This window comes from Embiotoca jacksoni, unplaced genomic scaffold (assembly GCF_022577435.1).
Source record: "Embiotoca jacksoni isolate LCO1_2020_lvr unplaced genomic scaffold, fEmbJac1.0.p SCAF_7, whole genome shotgun sequence".
Classification (NCBI taxonomy): Eukaryota; Metazoa; Chordata; class Actinopteri; family Embiotocidae; genus Embiotoca; species Embiotoca jacksoni.
The window spans coordinates 14,885,863-14,911,473 of NW_027185425.1; the positions used below are offsets into that span (position 1 = coordinate 14,885,863).

Below are 25,611 nucleotides of genomic sequence, written 5' to 3' on the forward strand. Positions count from 1 at the left end.
AAAACTCTGGAACAATCAAGTGAAATCAAATGCACCCACACACACACACACACACACACACACACACACACACACACACACACACACACACACACACACACACACACACACACACGCGCGCACACATACCTTTCAATGTCAGATAAAAAAGCTCCCTCAGATGGCCAAACAGTGTCTGTGTACTCTAGATATCAACTGTGTGTTTCTGCGTGTGTGTGTGTGTGTGTGTGTGTGTGTGTGTGTGTGTGTGTGTGTGTGTGTGTGTGTGTGTGTGTGTTTCTGTGTGTGTGTGTGTGTGTGTGTGTGTGTGTGTGTGTGTGTGTGGCGGTGGATGGACATAGTCACAAAGAAATGAAGTTTTGGAATAACAGAGGAGTGCAGAGCCACGGCAGGCTGTATTTAGTCTAAGAGGTGTCCGTCTGGTTTGTGTTGTGTTGTGTCGTGTGTGTGTGTGTGTGTGTGTGTGTGTGTGTGTGTGTGTGTGTGTGTGTGTGTGTGTGTGTGTGTGTGTGTGTGTGTGTGTGTGTGTGTGTGCGTGCGTGTGTGCGTGTGTGTTGGGGGACTTTGTTCCTTGCAGCAGTTCTAACAGCAGCTCCACTGACAGCCTGGTGGCAGGAGTTCAACCTCAACATTCAGCTCCACTGACAGTCAGATTAAATGTTCTGCTGACAGACACATCCTTCAATCTGGGACGTAAGTCCCACAGAGAACTTGTAACCTAAATACAGAGCCATGCATACGTCGTATGACCTCATGGTATTAACATACTGGATTCTATTGTGTTCTACTGTCATCTGAATCTACAACTCTGCAGCTCTGAGATCAGGGTAAACCACCAATGCTGAAACGTTTCAAAGTGACTTTAATGTCAACTGTGATATGTTCATCTACAAATCCTTGTATACCTGCATTCATTCATTCATTCATTTGTTGTTTATAACATAAACGGCCCATATAATGGCCCACATAACAAAACGGTCCATTAGCCACTTGGAGCACATTGTAATTGTCATAAGGTCTAAAGATTTATTGTATAATGGAGTCTCTGCCTGCTGTGGGCAGCTGTTTCCTCTGATAAACTCAGTATGATACCCAGCACCAATTGACAAAGACAAACCTAGCATGAATCCTGGAGGACAGCAATACATATGTTTGGAGTACGTGAGGAGAAAATCAGAGCTGACAGTTTGACTCCTTTTACTGTCACATACAAAAACAACAACAACAACAACAACAGTGTAATTCTTCAGCTGTAGCATCAAGGAGGAGTCAAAAGATGTTTGTAAAATAGATCTAATTATAATAGAGGATTTAAAAAAAGAAAAACAAAAATTTCTGATGTGATAATAAATACTCTTATTTATGTTCAGGTCATGTAATGAAGAGCATTTTCAACATTTTAAATGTGCAAAATGCAAGTTGTGTATTTAGTTGTGTGTGAGTATTTCAGTCTAAAAGCTTTAATCATTTGTGTATACTGCTCTGGATACTAGAAGAACAAAAATGTGTCTGCAACAGATGTTGAGATTCTCCTCAACTCAATTATCTAACATGTAGCCAAAGCTTGAACAACTTTTAAAGTTTAGATGAGAGGTGGTAGGTGTGTCACCTTGTTTTGTTTTTCTGCCCGTTAGTGGCCAAAAAAAATGATCAAAACAGCTTTAAGTACAATTTAGAGGTACTTATGCTTCTTTATATTACATCCTATTAGAGGATGACATTGTCGTTTTTATACCAGTTTAAACATGCAGTAAAGTGGCAACTTGGAGGCAGCAGAAACCAGCCGTGAATATATTGATTTATTAACATAATTTAAGTTGATATGGCAAATGTATTGGCAAACAGTGGTTTATTTACATATTCAGTTGTTAGACGCAACATTATCATTTACAATGGAGTTTGTGTCCACCTGATGATTGTAAATTCAATATTCACTCTCTTTTAGTGCTGGTTTTGGTCCCTACCGCCTCCTGTGGGAAAATATCTGGCTTTTTAGCCAGCACATGCTATACTATGTTTAAAACAAGATGGTCACTAAATGTGATTTTGTGCTGTAGATTGTTTTCACAGAATCCCGCTGCCTTCTGCAGCCAAAAACTAGGAGAAACGCACTAAAAACATCAAACCGAGGGGATCTTAATGCTGTTCATCACTATAGGAGCAACCTCTTTCATATAGCTTTCCAATGTCAGTGGATGCATTGCTAAGATCAAAATCTAGCCACTCTTGTCAGTTAAAGAGTTGAATAAACAGACTACTACTGTTAAAGCACACTGACCTGCCAGACCCAGATTATCTGTTTGCTGCTGTTAGCTGGTGTCTCCCTGCCAGTCTGCCACACTGATCCCCTGCATGCCTCGTCTTAGACACTTCACAACCTAATTCAAGGGTTGCTTACAACTTGCATGTTTCAGATATTTGGTGCTTTGTGTGTACTGTGAAACAAATTCATCTATATAAGAAGCTAATACAATGAGGGTTGTACCAAAAAGAACAGGCGGCAGTGATGTGTTTCGCTGCTGGGAGAAGATTGTGGGTAGATGTCAGGATCTATGTGCCCCGGTGCACACATGACATCCTCTCCCAGTTACACTATCCTCAGCGATCCATTCATCGTCTGAAATCCTCATGACAACTTTGTCACCTGTTCATTTGTGTGTGTGTGTGTGTGTGTGTGTGTGTGTGTGTGTGTGTGTGTGTGTGTGTGTGTGTGTGTGTGTGTGTGTTACCCTGCACGGCTTCTACGACCCTCGCTTGTTTGTGTGAAGCTGTCATTGTATTCAGCAACATGTTTCTGTGTGTGTGTGTGTGTGTGTGTGTGTGTGTGTGTGTGTGTGTGTGTGTGTGTGTGTGTGTGTGTGTGTGTGTGTGTGTGTGTGTGTTTGAGCATGTGTGCGCTGTGCATAAGCCTGTGGGGGTCACGTGGGTTCATGCGTCGACCCCGAGAGCTCATCTGGTCTGATCTGATTTCCTCCCAGCTGGCTGATGTGGAACAGTAGCCCAGATGTTGCAGAGATTACAACTCTCTGTAGTGTTTGAGGGAGGTGGGGGGGGGGGGGGGTCGATACCTTTCAGGAAAATAAACACAATGGGAGAGTGTGTAGTACACACAGACCCGCTCTGCTCAATCAAGCCTCTACCGCAGAGATAATCCCTATTTTTTTCAGATATCACAGATGACAAACAAAACGTGTGTTTTCGGGAGGATGGAATATCACTTTACCGCTACAGGAACCACGGCATTAAAATGATGCCTGTCTGCATCTGTGGCACTTGAAGCTGTAGCCTTTAGCTTGAACACAGATCACCAAATAAAACCAGGTACCCCTTGTGCTGCCGAAACAGCTCTGACCTGTCAATGCTTTAAATCAACAAGAGCTGTGAAGGTCTCCTGTGACATCAGGCACCAAGACGTTGGCAGCAGATCCTTTGAGACCTGGAAGTTGAGAGTGTGACCTAATTTTTTTCCCAGCACAGTCCACAGATGCTGGGGAACAGCAATGTGAGGTGAAAAGATATTTGGTTTTACTTCAACATAATCAGTGTACATGTGGCTCAATTTATCCTCTGCCTAGTATAACCTCACTGGGAGCAAGAAGTTCAACCAGGAGACCACTTTTTTTTTTTTTTTTTGTGAAAGTCATATTTTGATAACTGTTCATTTTAGATCCAAAGTGATTTTTTTTCCTAGGGATGCACCAAATCTTGAAATATTGTACATATTTTATTTGGAGCTATTACTGTCATTGTCTCACTCACTTAGGATCCAATTACCCCGCTCTTCCATACAGGTCAGCCTTCACTCTCCACATGTATCAAGAAGCCTCAAGCACCTATGACCTTGCTGCCAGTTCAATAGTTGTCCGTCTTGGAACCACTCTTGGTACGGTACAAATCAATCCATACCGGGAACATCCCTCAAGACTTGTCATTTTAAAGAAGTGCTCTGACTCAGTCATATAGCCATCCCTATTCAGCCCTAATCAACGTCACCCAGATCCTTGTCCATCTTTCCTGCTTCTAACACCAACTTCAGGAACTGACTGTTCACTTGCTTTCTTATATTCCCACCACGTGACAGGTGCCTCTGTAATGAGGTAATCAGAGTATTTCCCTTCACCTGTCAGAAGTTTTGTCGATGTACGTGTACTGGACCAGCTGAGCTAAATTAAAAGGCTTAACCGTACTTGACTAATAACAAACTGGGAAGTGGGAAAGTTACAAGCTCTTTGTAGGAAAATACACCTGAGAACCTGTCAAAGTAGGAATATTCAACTAGGGAAGTGGGAAGTTTTTGAGAGCTCCAAGAAGTAGGTTTGATGTCACTTGACATGGCAGCATTTGTGGTGATTGGAGGAAATCACGTTCTGGAGGCAGCCATATTGCCTATTTGTGAACGCTCTCAAATGGCGAGTTTCCAAATTTTTCCACTACCTGAATGCACCGTGAACATGAGATGAGTTCATAAGTAGCCTCCTCTTGTGATATTCACGACGTCTGAACTAAACAAATATTTTAACTCTAAAAAAATTCTATTAAAATGTTCTGTAAGCCTCGAGTTCACGCGAGTGTTTGCTGACGTTTACGGAAATGTCATTTTTTGTTGGATGTTAAGCTGATATATTGTCATTTTAGTCATGTCGAGTTTGTCTTCATAACATAATAGCCTGCATATGTACGATCTTTTCCCTCTGTGCCTTTGCATTTCCTGCATTAAGTTACCCCTGTTAGCTTGCTAAATTGTTAGCCTCTGTGGCTTCAAGACACCGAGCACTTTGCCGTTGCGTAGCAACAGTATTTTTACGACTTAACCACTGGAAAGCCACGCATACGGTGCACACGACTTCCCATGTTGTAAACATGAGCTCACGACTTCCCTTTGAACGCAACGTAAAAGTCACAGTTTTCGGGGCAAAAGTCACAAAAACTAAGTAATGTGTTCTTTCTGATCGCCATGGTGTTGGTCGGACAGCGTAGTACGTCATCATTTAATCTGCTAAAAGCTTGATTTTTGTCTCATTTTCCACCTTTATTGCCTGTGTAGCACATGTCATTAAAAACTCCTCCCTGGTCTCTAAAACGTTTTACACATTTAGGTCCAATAAAAGCATCAGTGTCATTCAACAAACAGACTCGGGCCTTCATTCACATCCTTTTATTTTAATAGATCTCTATCATGTACATACAGTACAATATGCTCAAGACAGAATTTATGGCACATCCATTATTGTTGTACATTTTGCAGTCGCTGGTATTGCTGTGAGGTTTTACAGTAAAGTGACCATTTGAATCTGTTACTTAGGTAGATACGACGGGTGGCTCGACCTCGGTGGGTTAGGAGTAAAGTTTGCTACAGCAAAAACACATGCACTGTCAAGTTATATATTCCACTAGGGGTGGGTCACACATCCAGTTACACAGAACGACACTTGGAGGGGCGCTGTTGTTAATGTTTTGGTCAAACCCCTCAGTGGTTGTTGTTGTTGTTGTTGTTGTTGTCTTGGAATATGCTACAACAGTGGCTACTGTGATCCTGGAACGCTACGGGATGTACACGGTTTGGGTTCCACCCAGCATTCGAGTTTTCTTCCACAGAACATGAACTGAGGGCCACTTTGAGTTTAAAAAGCTGCCATTGCATGTTTAATAATTTACTTATAATCTGTTTTAGTGTTCTTTTGAAACCATCCAACACCTTTCAAGCTCTGGGTTCAACCAAAACCTTGAATATCCAGTAGGAATGAAGAGTAATGGTGTACAAGGATCTAGTATTGGGGTTTCTACTGCAATACAACTTTACCGTTAAATACTACAGGTACAGAGTACTGCTAAGTTATTCACATATGTACAAACTCCTGCCATCTTGACTTGACAAGTGAGTGTGCGTTTTTTTTCTTTCTGCAGAGCATGTTCGAGATAGAAAAATAAAACAGTGATAAGACTACAAAATATCGCGTGCCACCATCAAGTGCTACTGTCCATTCTCGCCCTGCATTTGTCCTCATTTCAATGAAAACACAGTCAAAACTTTCAGTGAGGATTTAAAAAAAAAAAAAAAGATTGTCAAGAAATAATTAAAAAAATATACTAAAAACACAGCATCAAAATACAGCAAACAGACAATATGTAACGTGATACTAAAACTCGTCAGCCTTCCCTTTTATCATCTTATCAGAGATATGGGTGAACATACGGTTCGTATACAGTAGATGTAAAAAGCAGGGCTGTGAGCACTTCCTGTATCTATTTCCATTCTGAATGTTTCTCACTTAAATACACCTGCAGGTCAAAATGTCTCCTTAGTGCTCTGTTTAATCTGCTGAAAGTGCTTCACATACTTGGCGTTGCACCAAGTCTCCTCCATGGAGACTTTTTGTGTCTCTGAATGTGCAATTTTGGCATTTGGACTTTGTCCAAGTTATCCACCGTTACGTGTTGAAGGAAAGGAAACAGTAAATCAAAAAGGCAAAAATAATGTGAAATCATGAGCCAGTGGTGACATAACTAAAATGAAAGCAGGATGAGAAGGGATGCACGAGTGTGAGTGGAGGAGTGTGGAGGTGCAGCAGCTGATGGAGCGGCTGCCGTCGCTCTAGATGACCTGGCAGCAGCTGTGTGGGGTGGGGGTGCAGAGCAGACCCTCCTTGGGGCTCCGGTGGATGTTGACGGACAGAGTCTTGTCGCTCAGAGGCATCTGCAGCGCGCGGTTCTTCATGTTTCTGTGGTTTTCCCTGGCCAGGTCCAGCTCTCCCAGCCTCAGGGTGCCCGAACAGGGGCCCTCCAGCAGCGGGTCGGCCAGTGCGTCTCCCAGCGGGGGCTGGTGGTAAAGGTTCGCTCTGGGCGAAGGGCCACCGAGGAGCGAGACCTTATCCAGGCTGCCAGTGGAGCCGCCCATGCACATCCTCCACACGGGGCGGTCCTGGGAGTCCCCCCCGACAACGCCGCTGCCACCGCCACCACCTCCCCCTCCTCCCCCCGTCAGGTTGTGGAACTGAGAGCTCAGGCACAGGCTCATTAGCTTTAGGCTTTCCACCAGGCCACTGGCGGCCTTGCCTGTGCCCTTGCCTTGGCCCGATCCTGATCCAGGACTGGCACAGTTCAAGGGACTGTCTTGTCCTGACCCCCTTTTCTCGCCATCCTCTTTACTCCCCTCTCTCTCCTCCCCTTGTCCACCTTCAGTTGCTGTGTCTGGTTTATAGTGACTCTCTGTATCATCATCACTTGTCTCTGAGCTGGGAGTGAAAGTGGCCACCGGTGCCGTTATACCGACGGTGTTAGGCGATGACATGAGCGTTGAAGGTGAGGGTATCCTCGAGTTCAGATTGAGGCTGAGGCTGGGTTTGGGCGGACCGAGTCCATGCATCTCCCTCCTCTCCTCCTCTTCCTCATCCTCCTTATCCTCCTCATGGATCTGATTAAGAATCGGTGCGCTCATACGAGAGGTCAGACGATTACCGGAAGAAGACAGAGGTGACGATGAGGAGGAGGCTTTGCAACGAAGCACCACCTGAGCAGGCAGTGTAGAGGAGGGAAAACACTTGTCTTCTGTGCTCTCTTCTTCCTCATCCTCTTCCACACTGAAAAGACTGGGACTACGAGGTTTGCAAGGGCCGACTGAGGTCAGAGAGCCCAGCCGGAGGGGGTTGGGGTGGGGCTTTGACAGAGGCCTGGGTCCCCTTTCCTGGGTCTTTGGTGCAGGCTGCTGATAGGTGGATGCAGGAGTATGGTTGTCCTGCCGGTGGCTGAGGTCCAGCAGGGCTGTTTTGGGCCTGGGCCCTTTGTGGAGGCTCTCAGCACTACGGGCAGGGGACTGGGGCCCTCCGGGGTGGCATATAGATGGACGCCCTAACCCATCACTGACATCCTGGTGAACGTCCACTCTGGTGGGCCAGGATTGCCTGTGAAGGGTTAAACACAGTGTTTAGTGAATTGAACAGAATTATCAAAACTGTATATTTCTCAGGTTAATTAGTTGAATGATGACAAAGAAACGAGTTAAAGGGATTTATGCTTGATTTGTTTTTACAAAAGATTCTGTACAAAGCTTAAAAATCTTGCTATCAACTCCACTGTGGCTCACTACTTAACACATTTTAAAGCAAAGATATAGTAAGCACATAACGTACACACCTAAAACCACAAACTAAGCCAGGCTAGCCTCCCGAGTCTTACTCTGTTTTTTTAAACCGTACAAAAATCCAGTATGTAAAAACATGATACAATGATGGCTTGTTTGAGGAGTTGGTGCTGTGAATTCAGGCAGACAGGGTTCAGCTCTTTATTACCTCAGTTACTGAATATCTTCATACAAAATCCTCTTTTTACAAGTGAACAAGCCAGTGACTTCATGGATTTTTATTAAGTCTGTTTTATAAATATTCTCAAATAAATTTTCTTCAGTTTCACTCTCTCAGGAGAGAAAATATAAAGTACAATGTTTTGTCCTTTATTTCAGGATATTTTTGGTAGTGAATCCCTGACAGTGTTGCTGTTCTGCAGCCTCTCTTCTATTCTCAGCCTGTCCTTCATTCCCTGCTGAAAAAAAAGACTTTGTCTGTCCGTCTGCTGTCAAACTTGTTTTTCTTGTTTGGTTTTTTTTAGAGACTGACAGTACGCAACACTGCAGAGGCAGCAACCTGTCTGTCTCGAGCAACGTGTGTGTGTGTGTGTGTGTGTGTGTGTGTGTGTATGTGTGTGTGTGTGTGTGTGTGTGTGTGTGTGTGTGTGTGTGTGTGTGTGTGTGTGTGTGTACCTGAACTGGGCCTTGCTGGGGCTTGGTGATCGTGTCTGGCTGTGCTGCTCCTTGTCCTGCCTCTCCCTCAGCATCCTCTCAGCCAGCAGGAAGTAGGTAGCTGTGATGTGGTTGTACTGGTTTGCCTCCAAAGCCCTGAGACGACAGAGGGAGAAATCCATTTGAAACGCTAAACATGCAAAAGTATGCACACGTGCACGCACACATGCACATACACAGACACGCATATATCAACACATAGATCAGCACCGAATCCTGAAAAAGGAAGTGACGGGAGGGGAGATTTAATTTGACATGGCAACAGCTCAGGATTGACTGCCAGCCGGTCCTTAATGGCAATTAAACTGTTGATGCCACTCAATTAAGCTTAAGCAGGATGAGTGAACCGTGACAAATTTTTGAAGATTACACAGGAGAGAATAGCTGCACGTTTGTTGAGAGAGGCACACATACTCAGTTATGGTGTCTCTGTCGGCGATGCTACCCAGCACCATGCGTTGGATGATGGAGCCGTGCTCCTCCTCCGACAGGCTGCGATGGGACACCAGAGGAGTGGACAGCTTGGTGGCCGGGGAGGGGTCGACACCTTGGAGCCATTGGTGGCCCTCAATCTGCTCAAGGGTGGCACGTTTCTTGGGGTCCCTCTGCAGCATATGGCCTATAAGACTGGAGAGAGTCACAGTGGAGACGAGTTATTAGGACTAACTGTTGAAAGAGCAGGTAGAAATAGTCAGATACACAATCAATTCCTTTCATATTTAGGGTACTGAATATCATGTTTATGACCTGGCAAAGAAATTAAAAAGGCCAGGGTTCCCCGCTCGAAGTAAAATGTCAAATTCCCTGACTTTCACTGACTGAAAAACTGAAATTCAATGGCCGATAATGAACAGAAGAAAAGGCTGTGACATTTCTATTAAAAACAGGCTGGCACATGCCCCTCTGTTAGCGCTGATATTGAAAGAAATTAAACACGTCTAAATACTAGTTACAGAGGCAAAGAAGTTATCGAACAATAACGGTAATTAGCTTGCAGCCTAATAAGATAGATTTTCAGTTTCTGTCAGTGACCACTGATGCTACCAAACATACACATTGACAATAACTAGCTAACTGACGTTATAGCAACACACGTGGAAATTATTACATTTTGAGAAATGGCAACTAAAATTATACATGACCCCAAAAACATGATCAAATTCTCTGACTTTCCCTGTCTACAAAAGAGTTTTTGAAAATTCCCTGATATTCCCTGACCCATAGGAACCCTGTAAGGCATTGTGTAAAGGATCATTCAGTTTATTACAGCTTGAGTCTTAATTTTGTAGTTTTGGCCGATTGAACACTAATTTTTGAGTTTCTAAACTGTCGTTAAAAACTGGTCCAACTGGTTGAAAAACACACACTCAGACAAATAAAACCCCAACTTGTAAACAGACCTGCAAATTGGGTCAATTCATAAATGTAACAGAAAACAGAGTTGAAAGGTAAAATTATTACCTGGTTGTAAAACATCCAACCTGATTAAACTTTACTTCCCATAGTTGTAACTATACAGTTTTCTAGTGACTATTGCCTGTATCTTGACATAGTTTTATACTTGTACTTGTACATAGCTAGATAGATAGACAGACAGACAAACAGACACATACATAGATATACTTTATTGATCCCACAAGGGGACATTTTTCAGTTTACCTCAGTTTGCAGTTCATTTGTTAATACACGTAGTTGAATTAATAAAAACCTCTGTTGACATGACAATGGCTTGAATAAGAAGCAAAACATCTCATTTCACAGCAGCTCAAATCTAAAAAAAATTACATTATCCTCGTAAAAGCCGACCTCAGCCTGTTTACAATTTATCCCACATTTGTTTTTTGCAGTCTGACTTAACAAGATGTTCTAACTTCACAGGCTAAATACGCCAATAGGAAGAAGTGCTGTTTCCTCAAGGCCACATGGCCAATAGATTTGTTTAAGGGTTAAAATAAACAACACATGAACCAGGCTGGGTGCCAATATTTAAAGTAGTCCTGCCTGAAAGTCAACACCACCCAATGAAGTCACATCCAAAACCAACGTTTGTTTTCAAAGCTGTATTCAGAGACTATTTTGCCCCGCTGTGCTTTGACGCATCGTTAAACCCTCACAATGTTAAAAATAGAAGGCCGATTTTAAAGGGTGCATTAGGTACACTTAACGCAGCGCTGCATCTCTGGCGGGGCAGCTGACTGCAGCAGCGAGTGGAAGCAGGACGACGGAGACCCCGCTCCTCTCTGTCCGTGCTCTCTTTTTTTTCTTCACACATCTATAAACATGAAATATGCAGCACCTGCAAGAGTACTCCGTCCATCTGTGTGGGGATGTGCGCGTGCGCGGTACTCACTCTCTGCATGCATGGGAGATGTGCGGAGGCACGGTGTATTTACAGTCCATGATCATCGTGAGCGTCTCGCTGTCGTTGGCCTCCTGAAAGGGGGGCTGACCACAGACCAGCATGAAGAGGATCACCCCCAGACTCCAGATATCTGCAGACACACATACAGAGAGGATGCAGTCTGATTACACCGAAATATCAAAACCCCACGTGTGCAGAGGAAATAAGAACAAATGTGATTTTCTTTTTTTTTTAATGAAGATGCCCACAGAAATGAAAAGAAATTAAGTGTTCAGCATAGCGAACCATACATGTCCTCTCTGCTTAGTGACATAGATGTGAAAAAAACCAAACAAGAGCTGTCTCCCCCCCAGTTCAAATGAAGCGTGAATCATATTCGATCACAGCCATTTCCATAAATGTGTACGAGCTTTGGACACATCTGTCTAACCCAGGACGAGGCTCTGCGCCGCTGCCTACCGCCGGCGTCCTGCTCACTCATGAGCAGGCATGCATGCACTCCCACGCAAACACACAGTCCGGAAAGTGGGTTAACGTGTTCATCCCTCAAAGCTTCATACAAATGCTAATTTTATGGACCAGTTCTCTTGGTCCGACTGGCCGTTTTTAAAAGAGCAGCTTTGTCGCCCGGGGCCCTCGCGGCCTGCTCTGGTCAGCAGGATGGTCCACTGACACACATTCTGCCGTCACAGACGAGCGCAGGAACGGCAACATAAGAGCACACGATCAGCGTCTGCGTCAGGAGTTTGACCTCTTTTCAGCTGAAGTCAGCTGATTCACAGTCTGCCTTTTCTGCTCAGTGAAATTAAAAGCAGCCAAGGACCTTTGTTCATTCTTCAGTTATCTCCTAAACATAAAATGATGTAGCCAAAGTATTGAAAGTATTGAAGTTGGTCTGCATGAGGTCTCAGTCATCCGTCTCTCATCCTCGGCCTCCTGATCAAACAGTGTAGGTGAGGACGGTGGTGGGCAGGAGACTCTTGTAATTAAAACTCACCCACATATTTCCTTTTAAATAACGGAAGCTAATGACGCACTAACTTCCACCTGACTGATTTCTAAGCTGCAACAAATCATTTTTAGGCCAGTGTGACGAGCTGTAAACACAATGCTAATGCACTATTGGAGCCATAAAGCTGTATAATGACAAGCACAGTTTTCCTCTCCTTCATGACCACCTGTCAGCTAAGTAAACCGCTGTGTTCACCAGCTTGTTACTAACTTTGTTAGCCGTTTCATGCTGAACTGAAAGATGAAAAAAAAAAAATAACTGGTGAAAGACAGTGATGAGCAATATGGACAGAATCAAATATGATATTTTTGACCAAATACCTCGATATTGCAAATTATATTGTAGGGATTACTGTTGGTGCTTTCACAAAATATTTAGAGTGAGATTTTTGATCAATAATCATCAATTCTGACTAAATAGGTGAAAGCAAATAGTAGAACAGCTACAACAGTCTGGTATGTACAGAAAATGACCACGTTACTGTAATTCAGCCTTTAAAACCAGGAAAAGTCAACAATTATGGCACATCATGATATTACAATATCCAAAATCAAAGACAATATCCAGTCTCAAGTCATGATACGATAAAAAAAAAAAAAAAATCAACACATGGTCCAGCCATAAGAGGAAACATCTATCTCATGTTATTCATTAATAAAGCTCTACGGTTGCAGCTCCCAAACTAAATCACATCTCTTCTCTCATTTTAAATCCATCAACGACAGCACGCGATCCAGTTACTTCACTTTGGATATCATTCAACTCTGCACCAACGTCGGCAGAACTGGTTTCAGGTTCGACACACCTTCTGAATGCAATGAACCACAAACTGGAGTCTTAAATTCCTCTAGGAGATTTTACAGCTGTAGTATTTGATATTTGTTTTTTTCTATAATGAATTTTGTGACTGTTTTTATAGATTTTGTATTTACTGTGTAGTTGTGTTGTTTTGTTTGCTGACTGTGTTCTTGTGAATGTTTCTTGTTCTCAGGTCTCTCTGGGAAAAGAAGTTTCAATGAGACCTTATTAAATAAAGTTTGAATAAAGTGAAAGGCACCGTTTACAGTGCGCAGTTATCTTGTTCATTGTTAAACTAAAAATAGTGAATAGTGTAGCTTTGACACTAATATCTGAGCTCCTTTGTTGTATATTTTTCGTGCTGTGTGGTTACTGCTGTAGTTCCTTTGGCGTGCCCTTTGGAGAGGTCAAACAAAGCATGTGTGTCTTCTTCCATTTAGATTTGCAGATAATTACGCTTGTTCTGCTGTGGTGCCCGAGGCAGCAAAGGCCAAATACCCAGCTGTCCCTCTGAATATAAAAAAAAAACACAGCAGAAACAAAATGTTTCTTGTGTTTTCTCCAAAGACTAAACAGCAAATGTACCAAATAATACCTGAACAAAACTCTGCTCTTGTGCTTTGGATCAGTTTTATATGTTAAAGACTAATTCAGCTGAAAGAAAGGAGGTAAATAAAGCCCGAGTGGGTTTATCGTCCCGGCCGTCCTGTTGACACGTCTTCAGATTTCTTCATCTCACTTCAGTTTGCCAGGATGGGCTGCTGATTTCAATCTGCTGATGTAAATGTGACAGTTTACTGTGGGTGGCTGTGAAGGAGTGTTTCATGCTGCTGCTGATGGAGGGAGCAAAATGCTGCTGCAGTCCCCACCGCCACCTTACCCCTAGCCAACGTATCCTAGCAACCGCGACCCTCCTCCCTCGTTACTTGCGTCAGCGGTCCGCCAAACTTCCTTCCTCGATAACTTTATTTATAAACCAGATGGCTGACACATCTCTGGATAACACTGTTCACGTCACTGCACATTAGCATCACTCGGGCCAACGACACCGGCTACTTAGCGGTGACAGCTGGGAGTGTAAACATCCCTTTTTGCTGCCCTGCGTTGCATTTTAACACAGTTGTTTCCCTGAGATAACCGATAACCGGTCCCTTGTGTCTTGACACTGCTAACCCTGAGGCTGAGCGGGCCAAGTTAAGCATCCTGTCCTGCTCATCATTATGCAACATCTTTTTCTAAACAAGCCTCCCATTTGTGCAGGTTCATTGTGCTCTGAATTATGCATGTGATCAGGATATGTACTTTGTAACTGCTTAGGTACGGTATTATTTTTTTTTAACGTTTAAAGGAGGATGCCCACACAATAAAGAGCATCGATAGGAAAAGAGAGCACTAATCAGTGCTTCATCACCTGCTCCAAAAAAATGCTAATCTGTGATTTCACATACTTTTGCTTGTCCTCTAATATTGTAACGTCATGACCTCAATATCTTCAGTGCCCTGAGATGGGTTACGTTTTGATTTGTTAGAACAGGAATAAAACTGAATTGAATCAAAATCCCTTTAATTTCACAGTTAATCATATATTTCCATCAATCAGAGGCTTCGAACCGCATGATGAATGACCAACAGATGACCAGTCCCTAAATGTGTCACAGCTCTTTCAGTGCTTTCTGATGTCGTGTTACAGATGATCAGATGATTAAACGATAAGTCGATTGACAGAACATTTGCATGAACTATTTGTCATTTTTAAAGCAAAACTGGAAAGATTCTCACTTCTCAGTGAATATTTGCTAGTTTTAAAGAAATGCTTTGTGGGATTTAGTGCCATCTAGTGGTGAGGTTGCAAATTGAAACCAACTGAAGTTTCACTCCCCCCTTTCCAGCTATAAGAGAATCTCCGGTGGCTGTGAAACTCGCAAAAAAAAGCTAAAGGCCCTTTCTAGACCCAGTGTTGGTTTGTCCCTTTTGGGCTCCTGTAAAAACATGGTGGGGCAACATGGTCCTGTGGAAGAGGACCCGCTGCCTATGTCGATTTTAAAATGACAAAAACAGTTATTCAGGGAAGACTGTCACGAAATAATTAGGATTACTGTTTTTTTAATAACCAAAACACAGCAAGCTGTATTAACTTTGACTGTTGGCTGCAGCACAGAGTAGGAAATAACAACAATAAACACAAAACAGACAACAAAGACACAATTGTAAACAAATGTTTACCCGCTAGAAGCACAAAAATTTTGGAAACATGACCAAATCAGGGAGTATGAAAAAATAAACAGACAAAATGCTTCATTTTTGAAATGTATGAAATTGTGCAGGGGAAGGAACAAAATAAAAAAAAATTGTGGAAAATGCAGCTTAGTAGCAGGTGATTATACATTAATGAAAATCTAATTATAAATATTATATTCCATTTCTGACAATAGATACCCAAAAATCCCACATACTGAACCTTTTGTACACATTTATGAAAGTAAATTAAACATTTTCAATGGGCTTTTCTCCTATTTTTTGACACAAGGATTGAGCAAGAAAATAAACAGATTAATAGGCAATGAAAATGCTTGTTAACTGCAGTTTAAGTCTAGATACAAGAGTCTCAGGAAAAAGGGAAATTCGTCTGCTGGGAAAAGGACACTATTAGTACAAAAAAAAGTTTTTTTCTTTGCTATTTTGCAGTTTGGAGAGTTCGTCTTCTGCTAATTTGCTCCTTCTGCTAAATCAGAAGGACTGACTCGCATTTAAATCTCAAATTATTTTCAGCACTTCCTCAAAAGAACAACAAATCCCAAATTGGCCCGACTTGAGAGAGCTGAGCGAGGACAGCCTCTTTACCTCGGCAACAAACTGGGCCGGCCGCCACTTGGCGCGTCACCAGAAAAACTCATTGCCCTACGGACTGTCAGCAGGTACGTTGGCAGCAATGTAATCCCGGGCCCGGTTAGCTCAAACCCCCAACGTCAGGGCGGCTGGCCTCCATTTAGCCTGTTTCACATCACACCGCACCGCTGACACAATCACACAATATTACATCCCGGCTGGGCGGATAATCTCCGCAATCAAAACATCATCATCTCAGCTGAATGATCAACAGCAGTACAAAAACGCACGCACAGAAAATCTCCACAACCAAGTGCTCAGACAAGAAAGCAGACCTCACATCACAGGCAGTCAAATAAGATGATGTTCACTTCACTTTCAAAATATAGGAGCTGCTCGGAAAACCAGAGAACGAGAGGGAGCGAAGAAGGACAGAAGAAAACAGCCACTGCAAATCCACTCAGTCAGAAAAACAGAAAACGCTTCACTCTTGCTCTCCTGCATGTTTTTTCTCCTGCTTTTGCACTGACGCAGTGGCCCCTGGGTAGACAGAGGGACTGCTGATGCCTCTTCTCACTCTGTCTGTTTCTCTCTTGTTTCTCTTAGCTCTTTTTTTTTTCCCTCTCTACCCTTCTGTCTTACCGCCTCTCTTATGTTTGATTTCTTTTCCATTACAATTTAATTTAATATCAAAGCTGTGGCTCAACAAGGATTGGAACCACTATCGGCGAAGAGGTGGAGGTGACGGTGATGGTGAGGCTGCTTCAGGTGTGTGTGTGTGTGTGTGTGTGTGTGTGTGTGTGTGTGTGTGTGTGTGTGTGTGTGTGTGTGTGTGTGTGTGTGTGTGTGTGCTCTCCAATCACAGAAGAAGACAGCGCTGGGAAAAAAATCTGAATCACAATCAGAGAAACTTTTATTAATCCCTGCGGGGAAATTGCTTAGAGAAGGTGGAGGAAACCAATTTCTGCCAGATCTGATATGAGATTTTACCGCATGCAGAAAGGCCACGACTCTCAATGAAAGTAAACTGCTGACAAAAATAAACTGCAGGTGTACGACCGCAGTGCTGTGGATCATCTAATTTCCATCTGCCCGGTACGGTTACATGTTCTGAACTCTGAACAGCTCCTCTCCTTCTATCAGTGGGCCGATAACGCTGCCAGTGTGCCAAGTTATCTGCAGGGTCCATCCAAAGTACTGTAGATTATACAGAGCTATTAAACATGGCCATATCAGTGTGTGAATGTGAAAGTATCAGTTAACCAGCCTGATATATAGTAGAGGGCAGCATGTGCCATATTCTGCTGCTGGGAAAAGACTATATACTGGAACACTGTCCATTTCCAGTAAAAGGTAGAAGCTGTAATAACTACCCATCTGTGATAAATCAGCATCAATATCAACACTGAACTCACTCTCTCAGTTCTTCACTTACCCACAGCAGGAGCGTCATATTCGTCCCCCAGCAGTATTTCAGGAGCCGAGTAGGCCAGCGAGCCGCAGGAGGTGTTCAGTGTTGTCCCAGGCTGAAACCGGTTGCTAAAGCCGAAATCGGTCAGCTTGACGACGCCCTGCTTCTCGAAGAACACCACGTTTTCCGGCTTCAGGTCTCTGTGCACCACGTGCAGCCGGTGGCAGTAGGAGATGGCGTGGACAATTTGGGCAAAGTAACACTTGGCCACCTTGGAAAGAAAAGACGGAAATGGTGTCAAGAAATATGACGTATCGGTCAGTTTGATTTTATTGTGCTGGTTCACTCTCCAAGATCTTGTGCCCACTGTTAACGGTCCACAGCTTTGGAAAATTGGAGCATTTAGCACAAATATACATTTATTTTTAGAGTAGGGAAGGACTAAAAACAAAACTAATAAAAGGAGTAAACATTAAGCTCCAAATAAGTACTAAAGTTGCTTGATAACTTAGGTGTATGTAAACAAACAACAGGTTGATAACCTTATGTTTGTAGCATCAACTTAAAGGGGAATATGTTCATGTTGTGTTCAAAAATGGTTTCTGTTGTCCACAACTAGCCAGAAAATTAGCAGGAGGAGGTTTACATAAAAAGCTGCCAGCAGACTATTAGTTTATCTCAGCATAAAAACTGACAGCAGTGGAAAAGAGCCAGCCAACTCAAAGGTTCAAAGGTAACATGGTAAAACATGGTGTTATCTTACTATCATTTTCATACACTGATTAAACAAACGAGATAAAACATGTTTAAGTAATTAGTCAGCAGCAGAGATGCTGGTGGGTGGATGTTTTGGTTTCTTTTAGACAGAGCCGGGCTAGCTGCTAAGATAAGTTAACCGTCGTCTGGCCACAGTAGCTAAGCATTATGAATGGTATCGATCTATTAATTGTATAACTCTGAACGAGAAAGAGAAGAAGCATATTACATAAAATCTTATTCTCTGCATACACCAGTCTAACATATTTTATACAGAAGATTACTGGATACCTCACTTTGTACCAGTAAGTAGACATGTAAATTTGATAAAAAAAAAAAAAAAAAGCCTATTACAACTGCAGACTTTGAGATCGTCCCATTCCTTCTACCATCCTTTACTTGTGTTACAACTTTCAACGTCACAAAGTTGCCTCCTGGTGTCTGGAATTCATTAACTTAAAATAATCTGTATGCACAACGCATTGGTGAGCTTCCAACTACCTTTGAACTGTCCTTCGCTGCTTTTCCACACAACTTATCATCCTCAATAAAATTAAACTACTGAAATACAAACAAATGTTGCTCCATAGAGAATTATTCGTATCCTCTCCCAGGGCAAACAGTGTCAATATAATACTTCTATTGATCTCCTTTCTCTTGCCTTACCTGGAGGCGAGTACAAGGCCAGGTGCAGCTATAAAAGAGCAACCCTGAAAATGCTAGACTCATCCCAAGTCAAGGACACTTCTGCTGCAGGGAATATGCACATTCATCTGCCAGTAGAGAGACTACGGTGAGCTCTCTCACTCTGCTGCCCCCCCCAGACCCGCTCACCTCTTCACTGAGGCCCCCGTCATGTTTCATGATGCAGTCGTACATGTCTCCTCCGTCGCCCAGCTCCAGGATGAGGTAGAGCTTGGTGGCTGTGTCGATGACCTCATAGAGGCGCACCACGTTGGGGTGCTGCACCATCTTCATGCATCGCACTTCCTGGAAAAGGTGAGCCCGTGCCACCGGGTCCAGCTTAGTCTTATCTATCACCTTTACTGCAACCTGGAAGAGAGAGAAAAATGAGAAAAACAAAAGTGATGATAGAGCTCTGCCAACTATCTGCAGCAACCTTTGCATACTGTAGAAGTTCTTGATGCATTTGGAATGAAGCAGATAACTGCTTATGTGTAGCACAACTGGTAAAGTTATTTTGACGTTTATCAAGCAAACATATTTAGTGTTTCGTCATGTTGGAAACGCCTCTAGAAACAATGTTGACACCATCTGGCAATGCCATTCACATTCATTCAAAACAGCCAAGAGCAACACAATGTGTTGGCAAATCTACCCACACAAACCCAGACATTACTCAGATATCTGTGTGTCTGATCGCCCTTCATTGGTATGTCTGCCTCTGAGGGTGAGGGTGCAGGCTTCAACAGTATGATGAAACTGGGTATTTACAGTAAACATGAAGAAGTTCAGTTCTTGGCATCGAAGCACTGGATTTGGATGTGCAGACAAGGACCATCGTACCTTTTCCCCAGTGAATACATGACGGGCCAGTTTGACCACAGCAAAGTGTCCGCGGCCCAGCGTCTTGTCCAGGTCGTACAGCCCAGCGATCTTCCCATCGTGATGACGTTTGAGTCCTGCCATGGCTGCTGGCGGACCGTGAGGGAGGAGCTGCGTTTCTGTCGCCTGCCGGTCCTGAGCCGTCAGTTCTCCATCTCCTCCCGAGTAGGCTGACGTTAGATGAGGTTCGTGGCGGTGGCGCGGTTGATTCTAGACTAGCTGCGAATCTTCCTACGGTAGCTTTAGTGCACTGGAGGTAAGATCTCCTGCTGGTTATGCTCTGCTCAATTCACTCCCATCTTGGTGTGATCTGAGGGTGAGAACGGTACAACAAGAGTCAAAGACAATCAAAATGTTGCCCGTTGATACTAATAATGTAAATTTCCAACAAATATGTACAGTAAACTGAGTGAATGCTTTGGAATTAATCCTGCTAGCATTTGAGTCATGAACCTGCCTAATGAATGGTTATCCTCAACACCTCATTCTCTGTCACGAGCAGGAGGAATGCCAAATGTTCTGGCCACCATGTAATCACAATGGGAGTTCAAACTGCAGACAGCAAGAAACACAACCTGGGTAATTGCTCTGAGAGGTTGTGTTTAGTGGTGCAGTGAGAAACCGGTAATATGCATGCACAGACATGCTTACAAGTACAACGTTATCATGGTGATGTTCAGCAGGTAAAATGGTTAACATGGCCAACATCTTTGTTCTGTAATTCTCAACTCAAAGCACAGATGAGACTGTTGTCTTTAGTTCTGTAGGTATTTGGTCATAAACCCAACTATTGCAGCACTAGAAGTAAAGTTGGGATTACTGAAGGTGTAAAAATTCATCCAACATGACTGTCTGTCAACTCATCCAATTGATATATTTAAATTAAGACCAAAGAGAAGAATTGACCAGCCAACCTACACTGCCATCCAAAGATCCATGTTACCGGGGTGACTAAAATGACAGCTGGACTAATTTTCAAGGTATCACTTAACAATAAAACCACATATGACTGTAAAATCAAAGATATGAAAAGCTTTGTAATCTATATATACGATTAGTATTAAAAAGCTAAATCAAAACAAAAACTATTAGTTAAATGTGTACAACCCAACACAGTGCGTACATCAACCAATACGCTGATGACTCTATACACTATATGAATATTAAGAGATAATCAGTGGTATTCAGTCATAGTACGGTTTGACTATGAGACAACTACCACAGATTTGAAGAGTTGAGGAGACATTTCCTACTTTATTCTATAGACCAAGTGTCCTGATCAGGGTTGGGATTGTGTTGGTTTTACTGGGCATGTGACACAGCTTTACAGAATTAAAGGATAGCACAAGTATGTTTATTATTAGGGCTCCAAATAACCAGTTAATCTGCTGATCATTTTTTTCCCATCAATTGGGTATTATTTACATAAAATGATTTTTTTTTTTTTTTTTTTTTTAAATGGCCAAAGTGATGTCTTCAAATGCCTTGTAAAATTAATAGTCTAAAACTCAGATATTCAATGTACAAATGTACAAATTCTATGAAATCCTTACATAACAGGATCTTAATGTTAAAACAGTTTGCAATTTTCTTGATTAAATTACTTAAACTATTAATCAGTTATTAAAACCTTTGTCAATAATTTTTTTTTTTCCTCTCTAGGTCATTTAACAAATTGTTGAGCTCTAGTCAATCATTGCATCAATTTAATTTCCATTGGTTTGTCCAATGGGTCTCTGCTACATTTAGATTTTTTTCATTGATCATGTTGTGCTATTTGACACTTTCAAGTCATCAGTGATGACAAAACTCAAATATTCTGAATTTATTAATCTCAAATGCCATCATACTCACATCTGACCCCCTGCTCTGCTCACCAGAAGCTACTTTCGTCATGTAGTATATTGCCTTAACAGCCCTGATTATGAAACAGCGCCTGCAGGGCAGTCATGCTATTCCACTTCCAGGAATCAACCTGTGTGCCAACAGCACGGCAACGGCAGAAAACACACAAAGTACAGGCAAAGAACATTCCTGGGAGGGGATCCTCACCGAGGTGTGTCCCATTCACTTGAATTTACACAGACAACACAAAACGAAACGGGTGTTGTCAGGGAACACACCTACAAACAGAAGAAACAGTCAAATGAAAAAATAAAAGCGTCTCTAACCCACCGGCAGTCTGCTGTTGCTTAAAGGAAACTGTAAAGGCCTGAAAAGCTCTTTGGGTGTTTTTATGGGATCCTCAGTTGGAGGTTTGTATCTGCATGAAAAGAGTGTATCATTTTTCTTCTAATAGGAGGCTGACATCTCTTTCTGTCTCTGCTTTGTCTCACTCTGTCACACAGATGTAAAAACTACGCTGAACTCTTTGACTCCTCGGCACCGACAACATGTAGGTGTTGATGTTTCAAGAAAGTGGAGCCACGAAAGAAGAGACGCATACAGACACACCTGTGTCCCCTCACACGTTCACACACACCTCCGACACGTTAGTCTGATTATAGTCCAGGTTAGGTGAGATCAGCGTGTACTGTTGTGAGGTAATGAGCTGCTGAGTTGGCCTCAGTCAAGCCAGGGTATTAACAGTAACTCCCATGTGAACAGCTGATCTGCTGGTTTAAATCTGGACTTCTAATTTATCCCCAGGTGTCAAAAGCGCATGTGCCTTCAAGCAAAATTACAAGCTGAGAAACGCCACTTCAGGTGAAATCAAGTTTATTGTTTTTAATTAAAAGGCAACCGAACCCTCAAGTAGTTCTGCGATGTCAGTTGTGTACGAATCACGCATGCTTTCAGGTTGGTTGTGTAACTGTTTGAGGTGCTGCTGGTTTATTGATTTACAAGGTGTGTGTGCGTGCGTGCGTGTATGTGTACTTTTACACACACAAACACAAACACGCCCAAACACGAGGTCAAGGGCCTGTTATAATAGCTGCTCCTCTCTCATGGCCTGTGATGTTCAAGATAAGAATATAAACTAGGCAGGGAAAGAGGAGTGCTTATCAAATCTCTGGTTACCTGTAAAAAATTGTTTCCTGGTACATTTGATTGCAAAATCAATGATGTCCAACTTAGTTCACCACAAACCCTTTGACATACCGCAGATGGTGAGACTTCAAAGATGTTATTCTTCAAGTACAAAGTTAAGCCATCATCTCAGGACTCTTAAAGGACCCTTAATTTGTTTGTTTGTAATTTTGTTTACTTGCTGTGCATCACTGGGGAATTCAATATTATAGTGACAGCCATCAGAATGTATGGCTGTACTGTAAGGTGCGAAATAAGGTGCTGATAAGTCCCAATGCAAATAATACAGTATCTTCTCTTGTCGGATATTCTTATTTTCACTCAATAAATACTGTATGTGCACAATAGCAGAATTATACTCCTTCAGTACGGGTAAGCTACATCACGTTATCTTACCTGCATGTTATTGTAGGATTATAATAAAGTTACATCAACAAGCCATTGTGAACTCACTGCACGCAAAGTCTCCAGTTGGATATCACATGTATGACTGAGTATGTCACTCAATGTGTTCAAGCAGTTAAATGAACATCCTACAGTGTATCAGTTGTATTTTTGACTGCATAGGTGCTTCTGCCCATATGGGACCCCACCAACCCCCCTCCACCGTCACCATGCCTGCTGGCTGCATTCACAATAACATGACAGTGCAGAGAGGAGCAGCCTGCGCCAAACAGCACACATATGGAGGCTGTGCAGACACGGGCAGCAACGTGAAGCCCGAAGGATGAAAGTAAAACATCTCCCCCACCCCTACAATCCTACGGAGCCCAGCCAACTTGACACACATTACTATAGGGGCCCGCAGCACCAGGCTGCATGCGTGCACACTTCCAGCAGTCCTACTTACCACAGGAGGAAGCCGAAGCAGCGCCAGGCGTCCTATCTGTTCCCTTTAAAACTGCGGGAGCGCGGACGGAGAGCTGCGGGTCGGAGAGAGCCTGAAATCCGCCACCGTTCAGTTCACCACTCGGTACCGACTGACAGTCAACCGGCCGCAGATCACTCCAATGACTCCCGGTGTTAATCCGCCACACTGTCAACTCAACCCCTCTCTTTCCCCTCTCGCGCTGGCGCTCTCGGCAGCGTCAAGTCAACAGAGGTAGCAGGATAATGCAAGACGTCTGGCTTTCAAAATAAAAGCGTAGAACGATCTAAACGTCTATTTCAGTAGCTCTGAGGTGCGTCAATTAATATTCTATATATATATATTCAAATAATCTAGGTAATAATTAAATATGACTGAATGCCGTAGATATGCATCATACAAATTAATAAATACAATTTATATGACAATAATGAACAATAATAACAAAACAAAACAAAAATACCATGGAGCTTTGCTTTTGAATCTAGGTTCTTTCCTCTCTTTTTTATAAATAATATAAATATGAATTTTACGACTTGTATAAATTCATGGCCTTAACAAAAACATCCCCACCCCCAAAAGAAAAACAAAACAAAACAGGTGTTTATTTGTTTTGGTATTTTGTCTGCACAATATTAGTGTAATTAAATTTGAGATGTTTGTGTACATTCCCAAAGACATAAAAATACATCAAGTTAGGCTACACAAAGAGAAAATATTGGGATTTTGTGAAAATATACCGGGTATAGTGTTTTTTTTTCTTTCACATATATTTGGTATGTAGAAATAAATTACAACCAAAACAACAATTAACACAGTGAAACAGAATTAGAACTTGCAAAACATAAGTTTTTTTTATTTCACTGTCTTTAACTGTAATTAAAAACAGCCTTTATTTAAGAATAATAATAATAATAATAACTTTAAAACTGTAATGAAAAGACTATTTAAATAGTTTTACTATCTGTCCATACATTTAGGAAATATCCCCAATAGGCTATGTTTTCTCAACATCCCCGAAAACATCAAAATGAAGTTCGCTGTTTTTTATGGTCTTCCCAACCACAGACCGTATTGAACGGGGCGGACTGCATATAAAAGTGGCATAAAAAGGATATATATTTTTAAACTTTTATTTTGAAGGAATGTTCGCTCCCACTTCCGGTATTGTTTCTACTGAATGACAGCCCCATGATCACTGCGCATCGGCACCATTCATCTCTGACGTCACAGTTACGCTCAGAGAAAAGCGTGTTTATCAGGCCCAGTGATAATAACACCAAATATACTTTGTATTACTTCTCTTTAACTGCGCTGTGCTCATACATCCGGGTTCTAATTTACGGCATTTTTAACACATGACAAGTGTGAGGGTGAAACATTAAAATGGAAGTTATCATATATTTCAGACTTCAAACGAACAATGGGTCATTATCAGCGTTTGTGCCTCCCATTGTAAGGACCAGTCGGACTGTGTTTGGGCCTCCTTCTCTCATCACCCGTCCGCAGCCACATATCTCGGGCTGCCGGAGAGGAACCCAACGCCTGGTGGGTGAAGGTGCTGAAAGAGGAGGTGTGCTTGGCATAGACTGCATGTCCTTGTTCTCTGCACTGAACCAGCTGGGCAGTGTTCAAGTGTTGTTATGTAATATTTACAAGCTCCTCTCTAAGATTTGAAGTAGAACCTGTTTGGCTGCTGACAGGATCTCCCGCCACGCCGCCTTATTTCAGCCTGGACCGGGCTGCAGGCTGCTCTATAAAAAGATCTTTGTCAGGATCATGTGGTTCAAATGAGAAAGCAGGACTGTGTGGTGGTCTGTTCAAGTGTTTCATTTCATTATGATTAATTTCCTTCCATCAGCAAAAGCTGACAGTTCACATCTTCTGGTATTTACTCTGTAGAGGGTTCATCTTTACATCCAGCCGGCTCATGTACCAACATGTATCTCAACAGCTCCCTTATTTATGAGTCGTTTAAATTAGTAGGAATAGAAACAAAGGTTGAATACTCCAGTTAGCTGAGACTGCCATCTAGTGGTTGACTGAGAACATTATTGGCACAAAACCACAATCCTTTTATACCTTTTTGGGCTTTGTGTTAAGAATTGTTTCTCTTATTTCATATCAGACACGGTTGGATGTCTGTTGATCTTCAGAAACCAAAATGCATTTTGAAAATGTTATAGAGTTT

General features: G+C 42.5%; 1 protein-coding gene across 1 annotated transcript; it reads right to left on the reverse strand.

The window, feature by feature from the left end:
• Window positions 1-5,127: 5,127 nt before the first annotated feature.
• LOC138214621 (SNF-related serine/threonine-protein kinase-like) lies at window positions 5,128-23,607 on the reverse strand. The gene is made up of 8 exons (XM_069176374.1): window positions 23,403-23,607; window positions 19,484-19,832; window positions 18,791-19,009; window positions 17,225-17,471; window positions 11,142-11,283; window positions 9,206-9,418; window positions 8,753-8,887; window positions 5,128-7,898 (listed from the first exon to the last, which is right to left on the reverse strand). The coding sequence occupies exons 2-8, from the start codon at window positions 19,604-19,606 to the stop codon at window positions 6,593-6,595; spliced, it is 2,385 nt and encodes a 794-aa protein (XP_069032475.1). The 5' UTR covers window positions 19,607-19,832; window positions 23,403-23,607; the 3' UTR covers window positions 5,128-6,592.
• Window positions 23,608-25,611: the final 2,004 nt, after the last annotated feature.

Excerpts from the sequence above, each read along its gene's own strand:
- LOC138214621 (XM_069176374.1), bottom strand. The coding sequence starts at position 19,606 with ATGGCAGGACTCAAACGTCATCACGATGGGAAGATCGCTGGGCTGTAC. Across the intron at positions 17,472-18,790 it reads ACGGGGGCCTCAGTGAAGAG|GTGGCCAAGTGTTACTTTGC; the intron begins GTGAGCGGGTCT and ends TTTCTTTCCAAG. Across the intron at positions 7,899-8,752 it reads CCCAGCAAGGCCCAGTTCAG|GCAATCCTGGCCCACCAGAG; the intron begins GTACACACACAC and ends AACCCTTCACAG.